The 21,173-nt window shown below is 36.5% G+C and overlaps 1 protein-coding gene across 2 annotated transcripts in view; it reads right to left on the bottom strand.

The window, feature by feature from the left end:
* ATXRCC1 (BRCT domain-containing DNA repair protein) overlaps positions 1-21,173 on the bottom strand; it is a 202,508-nt gene that overhangs the window by 152,487 nt on the left and 28,848 nt on the right. For both annotated transcript variants that reach the window (XM_089832583.1, XM_089832582.1), the window contains exons 2-3: positions 6,908-7,565; positions 6,520-6,708 (exon numbers count right to left, since the gene is read on the bottom strand). In XM_089832583.1, the coding sequence (XP_089688709.1) occupies positions 6,520-6,708; positions 6,908-7,565 (847 nt within the window). The remainder of the gene's footprint in view (positions 1-6,519; positions 6,709-6,907; positions 7,566-21,173) is intronic.

Here is a 21,173-nt window from a genome sequence, read left to right on the forward strand (position 1 = left end):
ATGATTTTTTGACTAATTTTGCCCAATAACAGCAACAAATATTACAGCATTTATGGGACCATATGATTACAATTGTGGGTAAGACAGGATTTGACCATTCATGATCAAGAAGATCAAGAAGTGAGAGTAGTAGAAGGCATAGTAAAATCGATAGCGCTACTCCAAGTGTTGCAAATGGACCACTTTAACCTTATCTTCTACCAAAAAGAGAAGAACAATCATCTACAAGTTCAAAACAGCAGCATAAGAGGAAAGAAAATTTAAAGAGGGTACCCAAAAATCTACATGAAGAATTTGATAAACATGCAAGTTTGGTTCACGAGGGCAAAAGGAAAAGCGTTGGGCAGAGACTCACATGAGGGTTCATCATCTTTGCGAGAAGATTCACAAGAGGATTCTATCAAAGAAATACACGTCTCTTGAACTTAAACATGACATTTATATGGAAAATGATGGTATGGATCCTTTGGGTGATCACAATGCATTTTCTAGTGTGTTAATTAATTCCAATGAAGACACAATTCATAAACATGCAGAAAAATTAAAACATGGCATTCAAGGAATTTTGGGAAACATGGAACAAAAGACTTTGGCGTAGGATGGTTTGCAAGACCATTCAGTCATGAATAACGATTTCAAAGAAAGCAAAGAGGAGGTCAAAATTCTGAATTAGGACAGAAATAGTTTACTTCCTCATTCTCAAGAGTTTGCAGCCCTTATGCATGGAATAACCAATGTAGAGGAGTCTACAAGTGTTGAGTATGAAGTTTTTAATGAAGAAGTGCTTGTAAAAGTTGAAGAGATGATACAAATGCATGACATTAGTGTTGATTGTTATAACAGCAGTGATATATCTCTTCATCTGCGAGATAATGCAGCCCATAATTATAGAGAAAACAATGTATGGGGTCACATGATGTTGGCATTCAAGTTTGGGCAGATGGTCATGGGACATGGATTGATGATGCAACTAGTAAGAGGGCAGACTATGTACATTATCACATAGAAATGTAAAGAGGATTTGAAGCACGTGTGATGAATTGTTTCACAACTACGGGTATAATTTCGTTATTATCATAGCAGTGCAGCAGATGGGCAGAGCAGTGCTCCTGAGATTGATATGGGATGCATGCATTTGGTTTCAGTATGTGGGTGCAGATTGTTGAAAGCAATCAATCTCCAGGAAGGGAGAACTGTAATGTCCCCTTTTTGCCAAGCACATCAATAAATAAATAATAATGCTAACCTGTTATTTACTCTCCCCATAGGCTAAAGCATTAAGTTAATAAAGGGGATTAAATGTTTAATTAAATCAGAGAAGAAAGCTAAACTTATTGCTATTATGAATTTTATTATTCATTAGCAATCATCAAAGAAGGCCACTCAAATCATGACTTAATATTCCTAGGTGGATGCTTAATGGTGGGAAAATAGTTAAAGTTAGGCCGTTATTTATTATTGCCTAAGTCAAAATTAGAGAATAGAAGAGGTGATTGATAGCTTTTTCAGCGAGACAATTCGCTTCTACAAAAGGATTGAATTGAAACGGGGCATTCATTCTATCCATCAATTAATCTTTGTTTATGATTTTTTCTCTGCAAGAATTGACTTATTTTCAAGACAAACCCCTTGGAAGGCTCATGCTTGGATGCAACCCCACGTATATGCTGTTCATGCTTGGATGCAACCCCAAGTATATGCTGAGTTCTTCAATCTATCAAGAGACATTAATGAAACCTACATCTACATACGAGAACTGAGATAGTCATTATCTACCGAAGAAAGAGCAGAAATCTGATCAGACTTCAATCATTCCATTTATTTCCTTGTCTTATCAGTCAATAAGGTTCAATGGATTCATTAGAAGTTACAGTGATCAGTTATTGAGGAAATTGGCATGTGAAAGCTTAACATTAATATCAATTCTTGAAATTACAGTTGTAGCAAACAGAATCAGTTGGTAACATAAATCAAAACTACATTAGCTTTTTGATGTAAGCATTAAATTGCATGTAAGAGGAAATCCCAAACGCTGCATGAAAGTTCAAGTTTTCATAACTCTGTTGTTATTTGGTTTATTTGTGAAAACACCAAGATACTTTCGCTTTTCTCAAAAGAATAGCCAGATAGGATATTCCAATTTCCCATTAAGGCCTTTCAAAGGTTGAAATCTTCCAAGAGATGGCCTTCCAAGTTGGTTCCAAAACCATTGTTGAGTCCAGGCAGGGTTTTCACAACTCACCTTGGACCCAACAAAGTCTTCATTTTCTTTGATCTCATAAGGATTTTAGAAGGCATGAATCCTTTCCCTTCAAAGTGGAGGTCTCATTTGTGAATTTGTTTTGTATGGATTATAATTTATTTTTTTCAAATTAGAGATAAATTAATAGTATATTTACATGACTTTCAATAACTTAATTTTTATAGTAATCAATGTAGACACCTGAAATGGTAAATGTTAGTGGTTCTCCTTTTAATGTGTCATGTGTCTAGTCCAAGTAAATTGATTGTGCCACTAGTCGATTTTGATCATTTTGGGTCAATTTAGACCATTTTGATTATTTTAATACATCTTTCTTTATGTCATCCTATCATTTATTTTTTATCATGTCAGCGCATTTTGTCCTTGTCACTTGCTTAATTAAATAATTTCAACAAATATTTAATCATAGTCCTTTTTTTCCCCCTAGGGTAGTCATGGCTTTTGAGAATTGGGAGGTTACAAAATTGGTATCTTAGCAAGGCGGTCCTTTGACTAGGTTCCAAAACTATTGCAAGGAGCCAATGTGGTTCTCACAACCTTGTCAAGCTCTAATAACGAACCAGGAACTTTAATGATTCTATTGAAAGAATGAGAAAAGAAAGCTTTTTTTTAAGATTGACAAAGTATTTGTGACTTGTGACAACACTTTTAGACATCAATTAGGTTCTCAAAACCTTGTTGATGCCCAACACACAACTCACAACCTCCAACTCACCAAAGGCTCACATGTCCACCTCCAGTGTCCCCAAGATCAAGTGGGTACTTTCATGTGGCTCTAACTCATTCTTGTACCTTGTCTGTTCGAGGGTCTTCAATTTGGATCCTCTAGTTATGAGTTCTCCTAAGATAGATAAATTTGCAAGGTTGTGCAATATGTCTATCAATCCAAGATTTCCTTCTTCACACTCCATATCCGATGTTGATAGTACAAAAGAGCTCCGACTTGGAAATTGTCCAACTGGATTTCCCTCAAATGTTTCTTGTAATCTTCTAATTCTTTCTCTTCGTTCTACAATCTTCAATGATTAGTTGGTCTTGACCACCTCATGGCTTGTTCTTGCCTTTATTAGGAATCAAGGGCATAAACCATGCAATGTAGACCTGAAAAGTTAAGGCAATGACACTAAATCTTACTACTATGCCGAGCAAATTACATACATGAAACAATAATACAGATGGCAATACGTACCGGGTATAGGAGTAAAGTATATCTTTCTGTTCATAAATTCATTAAGGAGAAGAAGACCGGAGATAGTCATGCAAGGATTACAATTCATTCAACTATACAATATTCCCTTCCTTGGCAGCCCACAACATATTTAAAGGACCCAACGATTGCCAAGAGAGATACAACCATCAACTAACAGACAAATTGTACATTAATGACAATTAATGCATTACTAATGACCAATATTACCAAACATAACAATAAGCACCGTACACCAACTATAGAAAGAAACCAATTGAATTCAAGTGTTGAACAAAAGTCAAAAGGATACTTTTTGGTCTAGAAACTAGTATGTGAGGGGACCTCAGCATTCCAGTGTTGAGGATAAGTCTACATCTTGATACAAAAGCATCTTGGGTTCTTGGCAATCTTTATTCACCCAAAAGGTTTCCTTTCAATTTGTTTATTTCTTGTTCCAATTGTATAGTTTCTTGTCGGTTTAGGTAGCAATCTCCCAATTGGCTCATTATCTATGCGATTCTTATGACATGGTCTAGGCATCATAAAGATCATGTATTTAGCTTCACAACTTGTTTCGAGGTTTCTAGACGAAGTTATCTTATGATCAGTTCGGTCCTATATTGGCTTTCCTATTATAACGGCCTGGTTGGTGAGATTCGGCTTGTGATGGAATTTCACAACATGCAAAGCTAATTTGTGCATTGTTATACAAGTGATCGTCCCTCTTGTGTGTTTGCATGGCCTGATGTATCTATTTGAGGGTGTTCTTATGGATTTAGGTCCAAACCTATATGTTTGTAATACGTTTCCTTTGTCTTAGTGATTATTGATCGGATAAGATGACTTGCGGTTAGCGATCTTGTATATAAGTAGGGTAGATGTTAATGTTTAGGGGCATGGGAGAAGATAGAGGATAGCTTGAAGGCTAGTTCCTATTTTTGTAAATAATTAGGCCTGTATGCCTGGAATGTAAGACTGCACATTGGCAAGCCAGTTGGATGTAAATTCTTTGTTCTATGTCAATGGAAATATCAGTTTAGTTGGCTCAATTTGTTGTTTGGTATCAGTTGTTGATTTCTGCTATGGTTTTTTGGCTACAAGATTGGACATCTCCTAAGGAGATTTCTGTGACCTTGACTACATCATATCTCTTGTCAAGATGCAAGTACAGAATGTTTTGGCACATTCCTATGGGTGGTACATTTGAAAAATTTGATCATGGTATCTTGGAAGTGCAAAAAGTGAAGAATGAGAGATAGAAGCCTCTATTATTGCTCTATAAGATATTTTGTCATGAATTCTCCATCTCCCTTGCTATAGACAAATTTGGTTAGCAATTCTTGTTCAGGTTAGGAGAGATTGTAGGCACTTTAGAGTGGTTGATTCAGATAGCACACATTTTGTATTGATGACAGGTTTTGTCACTGATGTCAGCATGTGTTATTTGGTTAAAGACAGACTCAAGTTTTATATATTACAGGTTATTGATCAATTCAATGCAGGCAGTGATTGACAGACTTGGATATTTGAGCTTACATTTGTGTAGGAGTGTAGACATCATGTTTATGTTCATTGTACTTTATGTGGTATCCAAGTTGAGTTATAGATTATTTAGTGAAGACTAACAGCAGAGCAGTGTGCAGGAAATGTCAGAGGTAGTTGCAGCATTTTGGCTATATGGCTAGCAGGAATAAATGTTGGCAAGCATAGAAGATAATGGAAGACTTGTTTGTGCGTGTATGTTCTAGTTTGTGGATCATTTGACTTATTCTGAAAAGGTCATCAATGTGCAACGTGCGATGTAATTCACAACAGCTGACCGAATCATTGCAGTGTGTTGATTATTATTAGCAAGTGCTAAATATGTATTGTAGCGTGTGGAGCACTTTACATAATGGTTGTGTAATTGCTTTAGAAGGCATGTATGCCTTAGCATAGTCCTATGAAATTAATTATGCATTGGGGAAGCCCTAACAGGCCAACCTAATTATTTGTAATTGGTATAAAGGAAAGTTATTTTCCTCAATGGAAAGTATGGAATGCATGTATAGATGCAAGTCTTGATGCTAGATTCTCAAAGCAAAGCTGAGATGTTACCAGATGCTTTGAGACGAGGTGTGAGTTGAATCTATCATTCCTAGTGGACTTCAAAAGAACTGCTTTGGCAAGTAAGTTGCAGATCAGTCAATTCACATTTCTTGGATTTGTTATCCTATTGCAAAGCTAGTTTAACCTTTCAACCTTTGAGTAGTGAGCTGGGGTAGTGATTTTTTTATTCTCATCAACTCCTAACAGGGTTAGAACCTTCTAACAAGGGTGCAAGGTCTCCTAACAAGGACAATTGTACTAAATGCGTTGTATTTGACTCCTAACAAGGTCACATCCTTTCACAAGGAACTTGTATATTAGTACAATATCTTGGGGGTACCATCTCTGTCGGGGTTTTCCCCTCTAATCAAGGGGTTTCCTCAAGAACAAAATTCACTGTGGTATGGTGTATGGTTTCTTGTTCTTGTGCATTGTTATTCTTATTGTTGCTGATCACTTTTATAAGTTTGAAATTATTTATATGTATAGACAACCGATTCACACCCTCCCCCCCCCCCCCACCTTAATTGCAAGGTGTGGACTTTACTTCTTAACAGTTATTTTATGGTGCAAAATGAATGAGACTATGATTATTGATTTAAGCGCATTTAAAATGTAGAATATCTTTCATAAATTTGAGTGAACCAATTTGAGTACTAATTATCTTTACCTCAAAAAAGCAGTATTTTGTAATCAAGTTCACATCGGGAAGTACTGCTTGATAACCACCTTTATGAAAATCACGGTAATTTTGTAGATTACTTTGAATACAGTTAATCCAAAATTTTAATAACAAATAGCTGTTGCAACCTCAAAAGTCATTTATGATAAACAAAGATAACTTTGTGAAGCTTAGAACTTAATGTTAATGTTAAACTTTTAATTAGAAGTCAAATAATATATTTCCTATTTCCCCATCAATGGGCAAGTATAATTACTTAAATATATATCCACAAGATATGGAGAAAAGAAATACAACCTTGGAAACAATAGTTCCACCATCTCCCTTCACCTGCATAAACTTGGGAGTATTTGGGAAGGCACAAACAAGAAGAGTGCAATTAGAATTCCAATCAGGTTGATATTCTGCACCCATCTGCAGGGCTTGTGATCGTAAATTCCCTCGTTCAGGATTCACCAAACCAGATATAGCAAAGACCACACCATCCTGTCATTGGTACGATTTTTTGCAATCATCAGCCCAACTCATCAAGATATTGTAATATGCCTGAGTGAACGAAGCATGTAAATGTGACCCAAATAGTGTACAGTCAACCATGATTGGACATGAACAGTCAGGAAGCAATGCAATATTACAAAATAATGATGACTAAGAAATAACCCTAACATTTTTTATGCTACCTTACCAAAAGGGATGAAAATGATCCAAGATCTGGTTTACGTTGAATTCGGCCTCTTTTTTTGTCTACTTCACTAGAACCAGACAAAATGGGACCATGACTAGAACTGGCTACAATCATATTACTTGCAGGGTCTTTCAAATTACTTGATGTTTCTTGTTTTTTCTCTTGCATGGTAGTCTTGGGAGTACTAGAATTAATTTTGCTCACATCTCTGTTGAGAACATTGTCTTTTGATGCAATTTGACTACCCTTTCCAGTATTGTCACCTGTAGCATCTTTTATTTTTTTAATCTTCCTCTCTTCACTTGGATCACAATTATCCCCAGAGTCTCCACTAGAATCTTCTGCAGAGTCCTTGGTGGCAACGTTCCAAACGGGGAGCTTCCGCTTACTAACATCACCTTGGGCATTCTTGTTATCAATCAGTCGATCGCTACTACTGCAAGAAACTAAAGAATTGCTGCCATTCACTCTAGATGGCTTATTAGTGGAGCAATCTTTAAGTTTCCTTACCTCTTGTGGCATAGAAGTTTCAACAATAGGTTGTGAAACACTGGCCTCAGTGTTGCAAGAAACTACATCTATTCTTGACAACCCAATGCAGGCTCTATGTTCTTTAGTACCAAATGGCTGGCGACATATAACCCGTAGCTGTTTCCACCTGCTCATCACAAATCAATTTCCACTCCTTAGAAAATGGCTTATTGAGCCTTAAGAACTATACTCTGATTTTTATAGATATGACGATTGACCTTTCAAGATTCAGATAAGATTCCAAACACAAAACTTCTACAGAAATAGGTAGAACAGTGCTAAACTGTCTATGTGAACTTGTTTAACCATACATATTGCTAAAATAGAAAATGTGATCATCCTGCATGAAATTTGAGGAACAACGATGAAAGTAATAACTTTGTACAAGAAGGAAAGAAATGAAATTAGTAACACATTCTACATATTCGAAATAAAACAAGCATCAGAAAGAAGATACCAAAAGGATATGGACATTAATAATTATAACATGGACGCTGAAAATGAATATTGAGGAATAAGATAAACTTTTGCAATGAAAATCAAAATTAGTTGTTGAACAGTAAATGTAGAACAATATAGCTAAGATCCCAGAAATTGTTTGTAGGTCAAATGTATTATATTAAATTATGTCAGTGCCATATCAAAAACCACCCCCACAAAATAGCTTATTACAAATCCAGTAAAGTTGTAAACACAACAGTAAAATCAGTTGGCCATAAAACATCAGCTACGCTATATAGCTTATATACAGTTATACTTGATAAGCTCAACTCTTGAAATGCTAGCAAAATGATGTAGCATTCACAAGGAGTCATTTCAGAAGTTATATAATGGTAAATAATCATGCTCTTATTTTCTATAGAAATATCTTTATAATAGGAAATTTACAAACCCAGATGAGCTACGTGCCAGAATTGCCAGACACCAATAAAATTTGTTTTGGTCCTTGAAACATCAATTCTAACCTACAAACAACAATAAACATACTATATTTATTTCTTCAAGATACACTACATCATTCTTTGCAAAGGTCCAAAGATAGATAGCACACTTTCTGCTTTTCTGCCTTGCTGCCATCTGAAAGCCTGGGTTATCCACCAGCCCCCTCCTTCCCAACTGAAAGTCTTAACACTGATTAAAGAATGAGACAGAAGTAATGAGTGGTCAGCTGATCCTCATGTTTGTGGGAAGAAGACGGAATCCATCCACAAATAACAGGTGGGAAGATGAGAATGAGGTGAAAAACTAGGAAATGAATGATAGACCATCCAAAAATAGGTCGTGACCACCTTTTGTAACAGAGGACAAATCTTCCCCATCTCACCAATTGCCACTTCCATGGTCAAAATCTGTACATTAATAATGTTATCTACCCCACCAAGAATTTGCACAATAATAGCTTCAAAGTGCAATCTTGCATGCATTTGCAAAAACTTGTACAATGGAGACTGTTAGATGTACACTGGTATATCATGTTGTTGGCAAAACACGTCCTCCACAAACAATGAGAATGTAGTTTTGGATATCTTTCTCACCTCCCTTTGGTCCCACTTGACCTTTCCACAGATAGGTTATCTCAAATCCAATTTCCCATCACACGGGATATGAAAGAATCCACTGAGCATGAAAGGGAAGCAATGACCCTGAAAGGAATAGGACTAGTAATCAATGAAGAATGTGAGCATTACAAGACTTTTTATCCCACTTGAGAGGTTCCAACGGATCTACTGATTTCCCACTATTTTGAAATCTACGGGAAATGGATCCAGATTGATCCTTGGTCCCCTCCAAGGCCTGAATGCTCCTGTCCTTATTTACAAAGGCAGACGGATGCTCTTGCTTATTTTAGAGAGATTTGGCAGCTATTCATTAGCTTGAATAAAGCCAAGGTTATGATCCATAATACTTACAGAGATGTTAATTGCAGGATCCATTCCTTTTAATAGCACTAGCATACCTCTTAGTGTCATTTTTGCAAGGGTGTGCCTTATTTTCTCCCTAGATGATGCAGTGGTGCTTTTAGAAATACTTCACAGATACCCCTTTGGAGATGCAACACTTCAACACAGTCATTAAACCTTCAGTTGTATACACTTCAAAGATTTGGGACACCATCTTAGGACCTTTTGATTATGAAAAATATTAAATGCATTCAAACACCATGCTCCAGTATCTGATGCATTGCAAATGGATTGTTGCCTAGCATATTATCCAAGCTGATTTCACTGCCAAAAGAGAAATCTTTCTCTACAGATGGTTTTGATCTTCAGCATAAATTTCCATACAGCACCCAGTAGATTGGGATTGCAGAGCAAAAGAATTGAACCTTGAAAGAAATGGTCAGCTTTAAGATCCTCTTTCAATTGCTTGATTCATAGTACTAGGTTGAGGCCATAAAGTGTGCCATCTATATCCAAAATCATATTCTCCACAAGGCTTTGAAAGGCATCACTATTTTAGAAGCTCAGGGTTGGCAAAATTGCAATTAAGCACTTCAGAGTTCTTAGCTCTTCTCCATGAGCCCGTATTCGCATAGACAAATGCATGACCCTCGAACCACAAAGAAAGCTTCACATCTTTGCGGACAAACTAGATGGTGTCAAATGATATCAATTGCTCCATCTTGATACTCGCAAGTTGCTCATTGTGAGGACTGCAAGATTTAAAGAAAGGTCTCCAAGCTTAGAGTCTGTTTTCTCCTCCTTCCTTCTTTATGGATTCCTTGGTTGTTGGCAATGCTTCAAAGGGAGACTCTCCTCCTTTGATTCGTAAGTTTGAGATAGAGCACTTTGTTCCCTTGTCTTTGACTCAAAAATGTGGGATAGAAGAGTCTACTACTCCACTTCTCCAACTCAAGAGCCTACCTCCTCTCATTTCAAGTCACAAGAATTTTTTGCTGAAAGAATCAGGAGGTATTGGTATCAAAGTGTTGTCAATAATGAATATGGCATTGGAAGCCAAGCTTATATGGAAGATAAGGAAACAAAAGATGGGTCAAAATCCTTAGAAGTAAGTATTTGGATTCTGATCAAGCAACCAAAATCTTCATGATAAGGGACCCGCCCCGCTAGTTCTACCATTTGGAACTTTATTCTAGATTGCAAAAGGATTGTAAGGAAACATATTACCTAGGGAGTTGGGGGTGGCAAAATTACTTCCTTTTGGAAAGACTCATGGAATAGCAGAAAGGTTTTGGATCAGATTCGAGAACTGGAAGATGTAAAGTGAGCAATTACTGATGTTTGGGGAAGCAAAGGTTATGACTACAGGGCAGTGGTGGAGATGACTGGGCAAGGGGTACGGAAGTGGAAACTCTTTAAGGTATTAAGGCTCCAACTGATAAGAAAGAGGACCTATGGAATATCCTCAAAAGTAGACTCACTATTCCAACAATGAATGGGGACTTGGTAAGTTAGTATTGTTCAAAAATAGGCAACTATAAGGTGCATTTGTGATATAAGGCGATGGAACCTATTATGGCAAAGCAACATTGGACTATTCAATTACTTTGGGGAAATTAGTGTCTTCCAACAATAGCATAGAATTCATGATCGTAGACTGGGTACCTTTTTTTAGCATCATTTAACTTCTCAGTATAGAAAGCAATAGGTTTACCTTCTTGACTCAATACAACTCCAATTGCACTTCCACTTGCATCACAATCAACTTGAAATACCTTAGTAAAATCAAGCAAATCTAATACATGTAATTTAGCTACCTTCCATTTCAGTGTCTAAAAACTTTTGTTAGCTCCATGTGTCCACTTGAATTGCTTCTTATCACCTCTCATTGTCTTTGTCGTAACATTACAAATTGAACTGAAATTCCTAATGAGCTTCCAGTGGATAAGTACCAAACCATGAAAAGATCTAACTTCAGCAACACTCTCGGGTGTAGGCCATTCCAAGATTACCTTAACTTTCTCAAGATCCATCTTCAAACCATCAACTGAAATGACAAAACCCAAATTTAATATTTCCTCTTTCATGAAGAAACACTTGTTAAGGTTAATCAACAACATTTCTTCTTTTAACCTTTGCAACACTTGCCTTGGGTGCAACAAATGAATCTCCTTACTTTTACTGAATATGAGAACATCATCCACATAGACAATCACAAACTTACCCAAGAATTTCTTCAAAACTTATCAACCTCATAAAGGTACTAGGTGCTAACACAGCTAGTACTGCACAAGGACCCAAACTTTCTCTTATCAAACCTTTTGCAATAATTCTTGGGCTTGTCTATTCAATTCTTCATTCTCTATAGGTGTCAATCGCGCTGTGAAATTAATAGTGCATTCTGTAAGAAGTCAAATTGTGCCTATTTTAGCAAAACAAACAACTACATATCTCATGCTCAAATCCTTAGAAAACACATTTTAGATAAATAATACCGGAAGGAATCTTGCACTAAAAACACAAATAAATCACATAAGCATGAACAAAGGTGAATCTGTAAATGCTCACTTTATGAGAATTATAGAATTAAGAGATCAATTGTCTAATGTTGGATATGAAATAGACAAAAGGAATTTTCTCTAACAACACTAGGTGGCCTTCCAAGTTCATGGGAACCATTCAAACAAGGTATTAGTGCAAGATCAAAACTCCCTAAACTAGACCGATTAAGATTTGATTGTCTACAAGAAGAAGCTAGACTATTACCAAAAGGAATCAAACAAAAATTCTTAGATGAAGACATACAAGTTCTTCATACAAATGCAAAGAAGAAAGGAAAGAAGAAGAACTTCAAAAGAAAGAAGAATTTTCATAGGAAAGGAAAATATAGAAAAGATACTTCACAGTTCAATGTTTTAGATATGACCAATATGCGCACTATGTCATAAACTGTCCTGAAAGGACAAAGAAACAAGCATATTATGCCCACATTGGAAAAGTAAACTCACAAGAAGAATCTGAAAAGTTTCTATTTTATTCAGCACTATCAGATCAAGTATCAAACAAATCAAGCACCTGGGTAATTGATAGTGGATCATCCAGACTTATTATAGGATTCCGAGAAAATATGGAAACTATGGTAGAAGAAAATGATGAAGAAGTAACCATCGGAGATGATTCTGCACATAGGTCAAACTAGAATCAGGCATAAAAATTCAACTAAAAGATGTACTTTACGTACCTAAAATCAGAAGAAACTTAATATCTATCTCAACTCTTGACGATAATGGATACAGAATCACATTTATGAATGAAAGAGTTTTGGCTTGGCATAAATCCACCACATTTAAGAAAACCAAAATTATAGGAATAAGGCAAGGTTATTTATATAAACTGTGTACTGAACCTAGACAAGCTCTCATCCTTGAATCACCTGACATAAATGAAATCTGGCACAAAAGATTAAGGCACTTACACTTTCGAGCCTTAAATTCCTTGGATAAATTGGTGACTGGACTACCCAAATTAAACTCCTCACATTGTGGAACATGCAAAGGATGTGCTCTAGGGAAAAATACCAAAGGATCATTCTACACTAGCTCAAGTAAAACCAAAAATAATTTGGAACTAATCCACTCTAATCTTTGTGGACCTATGTCAACACCCTCCAAGGGAGGAGCCCTATACTATGTGATCTTCATAGATGATTTCTCAAGGAAAAATGTGGATATATTTCTTAAAATACAAAGAATCTGAGGAAATCCTAAATAGATTCAAAAAGTTCAAAGCTCTAACTGAAAATTACTCCAGAAAGAAAATTAAGACCTAGAGAACTGACAATGGAACAAAGTACACTTCAGAATTGTTCAAAGAATATTGTATTAGTTTAGGGATTAAGAGGGAGTTCACTGTACCCTACAATCCTCAACAAAGTAGGGTAGCTGAAAGGAAAAATAGAACTATTGTGGAGGCGGTAAAATCCATGATGTTTGATCAAAATCTAGATTCCTCTTTCTAGGCAGAAGCATCTAGGGCAGCTGTTTATATTCAAAATAGATGTCCACATTCCCATCTTGATAATAAGACTCCTGAAGAGACCTTTACCAGACAGAAACTTGACATAAGTCATCTAAGGATATTTGGTTGCCCTGTGTACATTCATGTACCCAAAGAGAAAAGAACAAAACTAGAACCCTCCGGAAGAAAAGGAATCTTTGTGGGATATAGTGAAACATCAAAAGCATATAGAATATTCATTCTTGGACAAAGGCAAATAGAACTTAGTAGAGATGTTATTTTTGAGGAAGATATTGCTTTTAAAAGAGCAAAGAATTATGATGAGTTAGAAAATCAAAATCCTACCATAAATAAAGATATGTGTTCTACTCCTAAAACTCAATCAAAACATCCTGAAGACACCTCTTATGAAAGTCCACCTAAATCAGAGAATCAGAACGAGTGTCTTGATGAAGATCAAAATTCCAACAAAAGGAAACAACCACTTTGGGCTAAGAAAATTTTGAAAGAAGCTGAAAATTTTGCAGCACCTGATGGAACATTCAGAAAAAGTAAAAGACCCCACAAACAAACATATAATGCATTAATAAGTGAAATTCTTAATTCTAAACCAGCCAATGTTGATGAAGCCCTCAAACAACAAGCCTGGAAGGATGTTGTGATAGAAGAATACACTCCATCTTAAAAAATGATGTTTAGGATATAGTTCCTAGACCTAAGGGAAAATCAGTTGTTTCTTCCAAATGGTTGTTCAAAATTAAACATGTTGCAGATGGTAGCATAGAAAAACACAAAGCACATTTTGTTGCTAGAGGATTCTCACAGAAGGAAGGCATGACTACGAGAAAACTTTTGCACCTGTAGCTCAATATACCTCATTCGAGTTGTGCTAACTATTGCAGCAGCCAAAGGTTAGAAGGTTCACCAAATGGATGTTAAGACTACATTTCTAAATGGAACAATAGAAGAAGTCTATCTAGAGCAACCTGAAGGATTTATACTTCATAATACAGAAACTCATGTATGCAAATTAAAGAAGGTATATGGACTCAAATAGGCTCCTCGAGCCTGGTATGAAAGAATTGACAAATACCTCATGAGATTAAAATTCTTTGAAAATGTTGCTGATCCAAATCTCTACTTTAAATGTATTAATGGTGATATGATAATTTTAATTCTTTATGTTGATGACCTATGACTCACAAGAGAAGATCACCTTATTACGCAATGCAAAAGAGATTTAGCTTCAGAATTTGAAATGAAAGACTTGGGAATTCTACAATATTTTCTAGGACTAGAAGAATGGCAAATACCTTATGGTATCTTTCTGAATCAAGGAAAATACACTGTTGATATACTTAGAAGATTTGGAATGTTGAACTGTAGACCTATGTCCACATCAAAATCCAAACTTGCACAAATTAAAAGAATCCACATCAAAATCCAAATTTGCAGATCCTACACTCTATAGACAGATTATTGGATGACTTATGTATTTGGTTAACACTCAACCCAACATATGCTACGCAATAAATGCTTTAAGTCAATTCATGTGCTTTAAGTCAATTCATTTTGTTGCTGCTAACATATTTCGAGATACCTACAGGGTACTATTGGATACGACCTTAGATACAAGATAAGATAATGATATTAATGTCCAACAAAAGACCAAAAAGGTCTATGGGACTGAGAGATTACAATAGTGAGGCAGACACTAGCAAGAACACACAAGGTGTCCGAAAATAAATGACAAAAACCAAAGCAACAACAAATAGAGAGAGAGACAGAGAGACAGAGAAATCGCAAAGAGAGGCTATGAGTCATTCTTAGGCAAAAAGAAATCAGTCACTGAATGATACGCATGCCGATGTGTAGAGGCCCTATACTGTCTCTGGCCACTCGCAGAGAAGTATCGCTAGTGCAAATAGCCGAAACGGGATTTGACACATCTGGAAAGCCCGGTAGAACTAATAGAGCTAGAAGGCCTTTACAGACCACGCAAAGGAGATAGTGGTGTAAAAAAGGCAATAATGAGCTGAGTAGGCAAGTTTCGATGTGGAAGCAGTGACTAGATCATGCTAGCACGGAGCGTAGTGGCCTCACGAAGATAACGTGCAAGACATTTCTGATCGTAATAGCTGAAAAAGTCATAGAGAGAGAAGCATTCCGGGTACAGACAGAAGGATCTTCCTCTGATCTCATAGTATATAGGGCATTGAAAAAGAAAATGAGCCTCAGTCTCCACCTCCCCTAAAGTACAAAGCATGCATATCTGCTCCCCACTATCAATATGATGATCAGTCTGGGTCCGAAGACAATGAGAACCAACTCTGAAAGAACCTAATGAGATCCGCAGGGCGTGAGACAATCATTGGGAAAGTTAGCTAGGACGGACAATAATCTCATTAGAAATCTCCAAAAAGTGCTCTGCATAAAAGGACATTCGTGAGCGTAACCCACCAGAAGGGTTAACCCAAGTAGTGGCAATGTAACGTCTACAGATATCAAGCCGAACGTGCCCATTCAACTCCTGTCAAGAGGGGAGCAGATGAGCAAGGGTATCCAATAAGAACTGAAAAGAGGTTGAGACGATCAATGTCAATCCCAATCGAACCCAGCAAAGAACCCTATGCATACCAACAACGAGCACAAGAACCAAACTCAGAAATCGCAATAAAAACGGACGAACAATAAGCTAAATATGAGTATCGATCACGGTCCCCAGCATTATACACAAACCCACGAAGGCGATGGAGGAACAAAACCAAATCAAAGATGGCCACAAGACTGGAAGGATGAGCACCAAACTCAACCAAAATGACACTGTGAGGAGTAAACTTGTGATATCTGATGATGCGACTCAAAAACAAAGTCTGAACCCGTTCTATCGAGGCTCAATCTAAGCTAAAGAAGAGAAGGGCCCCAAACTACAAATCCATAAAGAACAGTCGACCTCACAAGAGAGTCTAGAGAGATAGCTTGGATGTGGTATCCTGGAAGTGATGTCTGAAACATTGATCTTGATTTACATGTATTCACAGATTCTGATTGGGCTAGCTGTGTGGCAGATCGGAAGAGCACATTTGGGTATTGTTTCAGTCTAAGATCTGCTATGATCTCTTGGACAAACATAAAACAATCATCCATTGCACAAAGCTCTATTGAAGCAGAATATATTGCAGTTGCTTTGGGAGCCAAAGAAGCTATATGGCTTAGGAAGCTAATTCTGGGACTATTTAGGAAACCTCTATTGCCTACTACCATTCTATGTGATAATCAAAGTTGTATCAAGCTATCAAAAAATCCAATATTCCATGATCGATCCAAGCATATTAAAATTCCTTTTCACTATGTCAGAGATATGGTAGAAAGATAAGCCATTTAGTTAGAGTACATTAACACTAGTGATCAAACTGTAGACATTCTAACCAAGCCTCTTTCCAGAGTTAAAGTGGAGCACTTTAGAAGGAAACTTGGTATGATTGAAATGTAATCGAGACTCGGTCTCTAAAACTTATTTCATGTGTAAAATTATATATATTAAAGATGTCTAATGTGCAAACTCTTTTGTCATATGTGTGACTCTATGACTTATGGGCCCTCTACTTGTATACATTATATTAAGATGACGATCTTTTTGATCATGTATACTTGTATTAACATTGTGAAGTGACGACTTTACAATGTTTCCTATCATTATGGTTTTCATGTGACATGATATCTTTATGTAGGTCATGACAATACAATCTCTTGAAACATGTTGATAAGATATCATGAGACGTGATGTCTTTCAAGTCATTATGTTCCTAATAAGATGATCATGATGAGACACCATGATGTATTATGGTCATAGTTATAGGACTTGGACTCGCCTCTGACTCGGAAAGGTCAAACTCTGACTTGGACTCAGACTCGGCAAGGACTCGAAAAATTGAAAAACTCATGAAATTCAAAGATTTTTAAGGATTTTAAAATTGTTTCGTGTATCTTTTAGTCAATTAATATCAAATACATAATAATTGAGATAAATAAAAGCTACTTAATACACATACAAAATTTTGCATAGATCACATAAGTATAAAAGCGAATTTCTAAAAAAAAAAAATTGAATAACACAATATAAAGTTATAAACTATAAAGTAATAAACATAGTGTCACTCCAATGTTAAAGACTCAAATGTCTACAATATTCATGGATTACAAATTCCATGGTATCAAATTCATAAGTTCAGAACACATATCATAATCAAAATAACCACTAGAAGACTAAGGCTCATAGTAGTCTATCTCCTACGAGTGCTCCTAAAATAAGTCATGGAAGACTCTAGAGCCATCCTCTCTCCCTATGTTTGTGGCTGAGCCTGAACCTCATCCTCATCATCATCCTCATCCTCACCCGCATAATCCTTGTCATCAGATTGGGATCCATCACTCCTAGCCTCAGGGTCCTGCACTCTGTCTCCTCGCGCTCTAGCCTCCTCAACTGCCATCGCTACTGCCTCAGCCTCCCGATCCACCTGATCTACCCACTCCACATCTTCATCACTGAAGACAGGATCAGCCACCTCTGTGTTCCACTCTGCAGGAGGATCAACATTCTCTAATACAATTAGTGATGTATCAGTGCCAAGGATCTGTCTATGGCGAAGGCGAAGGTTGTAGTGAACAAAGACAAGATCATTTAATTTTTTCACTACCAACCTATTGCGCTTCTTTGAGTGTATGTGCTCAAATAGGCTCCAATTATGTTCGCATCTTGATGCACTAGATGGCTGACTCAAGATGCGAATCACAATCCTCTGTAAATTTGGCACCTTTGTGCCAAACATCTCCCACCATGCATCTGAAACAAGAAATTTTTGAATCATATCAATAACTTTGAATTTATCAAATTAAAATGGTAATACCGTAATAGAATTACTATTAGAAACTAGGATGTAGAATCAAAGATTTTTAGTATTTTACCAAGCATCAATTCTATCCTACTTTTCTTGCACAACTCTCGTGCAAATAAGTCCCTTTGAGCTTTCTTAAACAGCTCAGTCTCACAGACTATATCTGTTCCAACTGCTGAATCAGGTGACATTCTCTCTATAACATCGTAGAGGCCGCTCCACACCTCATCATCAGCCTTGAAATGTGGGCAGAATTGGTATGCTAGATTAAGAAAGTAGGCCACTGCATGTATAGTCCTGTGAAGTAGATTGTGCCAACGTCTATCAATGACATCCCATATAAGCCCATACCTATCTCGATTCTCTGCAAAAAAAGATTGAATGGCCTCCTTCACCCTATCCATGCCCTCATAAATGTAGCCCATTGAGGGCTCCTCTCCATCATCAGTTCGTAGGAGAACAACAAGCGGCTTTACAAACTACAATCATTATGAAAATTGGAAAACAAATAATCAACTTTTAAGTTTTTCTTTAAAAAATGAACAATAATTTATAACATAATTTCATAAACAAAATAAAGTTGAAATGAGGACAAAAAGAAAAATTACCATCACAATATTAGCAATCAGTGTCCAAAAAGAAGTCTCATAAAAAACATAATCAGCTACACCAATCCCCGTAGTGGTCTTTGCATATGATGATGCAATCCACTCCTCACTAACAAACATGCGTCTCAAACCTCCCTTTGAATCAAGCAAAGATTTCAATTGGAGAAAATTGGTTGCAAATCTAGTGACCCCTAGACGAGACAACTCTTTTTGCCCATTGTGTTTCCTAATGAGGTTGAGGATCCATGTATGACTATATATGAATTTGCATACACTCCTTCCTCGCTCTATAACTGTTTTTATCCAAGGGATTTTAGCAAGATCCTCTAACATGAGGTCAATGCAGTGAGCAACGCAAGGGGTCCAAAATAAGTGAGGATGTCTCTCCATAAGAAGTTTTCCTATAGCAACATAATTTGCTGCATTATCTATAACTATTTGCACCATATTCTCCTCACCCACGTCCTTTATCATAATTTGTTGCATTATCTATAACTATCTACACCACATTCTCCTCACTCACGTCCTTTATCACTTCATCCAATACCCCACAAAGATATTCAACATTCTTTGTTTTTCCTGAGGCATCAATTGATTTCAAAAAAACCGTGGCACCTAAAGAAAAAGAAACAAATTAGTTTAATGATTAATGATGAATCATAGTTTATAAATTCATAATTTATAAACTTAATCACTTAAGTACAAGTTCTACTTCTAAATTTTTAATGTCTAAGACTCTAGTACAATTACGGTTTACCTGATGAGAAGACAAGGAAGTTGAGGAGTGTTCTACTCCTTCTATCAATCCAACCATCAATCATGATGGTGCAACCCTTCCTCTTCCACACCTCACGCTGCTCCTTGATTTCAACTTCTACATCAGCCACTCTTTAATTCAAAATAAGGCCTCCTAGCTCTTCAGGAGTAGGGGCTTTAAACCCCGGACCACAAATAGCAATAGCATTGATTCTAATTTGCCAAAAAGGGTACCTAAAACAAATAGAATAAAATTTAAAGTGAAACAAATTAGTATATTATAAATAAATTTGAAAAAAAAATACAAATAAAAATAAACAAAATAAGCATATTATTGTCTCTTGAAAGTTGAAAGTTGAAACTTTGAAAGCAAGAGAAGACTTAAATTTAATTTTAAATTAATAAGTACCTTGCTGCATTGAATGAAATGTTGTTGTAGATGAAGAAGTCTCCAAGTGCCAATTTTGCATAATCATGTTTATCCTTGTTCCAACCCATGCCCTCAAGCGATAGTTGTGCACTTGGAGCCGTGCGTAGAACAAACATGGAATCAAGTGTTAATCTTTGCTTACGAATGCAAGGCCCAATGGTCCCACTCGTAGAAGTAGTGGCATCTGTAGGTGGAGTAGGGGATAATGGAAAGCGAACACTAGAAGATCTCTGTTGGGCTCCGGTTAATTGTGTCATTTCTTCATGTTGCATCTTTTTCAATTCTCTTTTCTCTATTTTTTCCTCTAGAAGAGTTTGCATGTCTTGCATAACATCTTGGAGTACATCTTTGCATTTTTTGGCATCACGTCTAGATATATGTGCTAGGTGATACTTCAATCTATTTATTCCTCCCCCATTATACACTACACCACAATGTCAACATGTAACAACTCCCTTTTTGTGCCCTGAGATGGCATATTTCCAAGCCCTATCCCTTGCTATTGCACTTGGGTCTGCATTAGGGTTAAATGGAGGCCTAGTTCCACTACCCTTACCCTGAAACATAATGTCAAAATATAATGTGTTTGCTACTAGCCTGTTGCAATATAAATGTAAACAAAATTAGAAGTAAAAGTAGATAGTAGTAGACTAGTAGTAGAGAGTAAAGACCAAACAAATTTAAACAAAATGAGAAGTAAAAATATTAAAAAATACGAATGTAGAAGTTTAAAACATAGTACAAAACAAGTTAAACAACACAAAGAAATGCAACTTGTAGCTTATCTCTTCAAATTTGCACAAACAATGGAAATGCAAGTTTGTAAAAACCTCCTCCAAATGCTCCCTTAAGCTCCTTTCAATGCTTTAATGCAAGTTACAAAGATGCACAAACCATTAGCAATCAATATAGGAGAGCCAACCGATTTGCTGATTTCTCTCTCAAAACCCCAATATTCTTCTCTAACTCTTTCCTCTCTCTTGTGAGCACAAGCAAATGGTGGAATGACCTTTTTAGGTCAATAACATGTTATAAGAACCAAAAAAGTCCACATTAAACAAAGCATTTTTTTTTTTCAATTTTTCCTACTTGGCCGTCGGCGAGAGTTCATGCCTCAGGACTCGGCGA

The sequence above is a fragment of the Cupressus sempervirens genome, chromosome 5 (assembly GCF_028749045.1).
Source record: "Cupressus sempervirens isolate cs-2001-9-10 chromosome 5, ASM2874904v1, whole genome shotgun sequence".
NCBI lineage: Eukaryota > Viridiplantae > Streptophyta > Pinopsida > Cupressales > Cupressaceae > Cupressus > Cupressus sempervirens.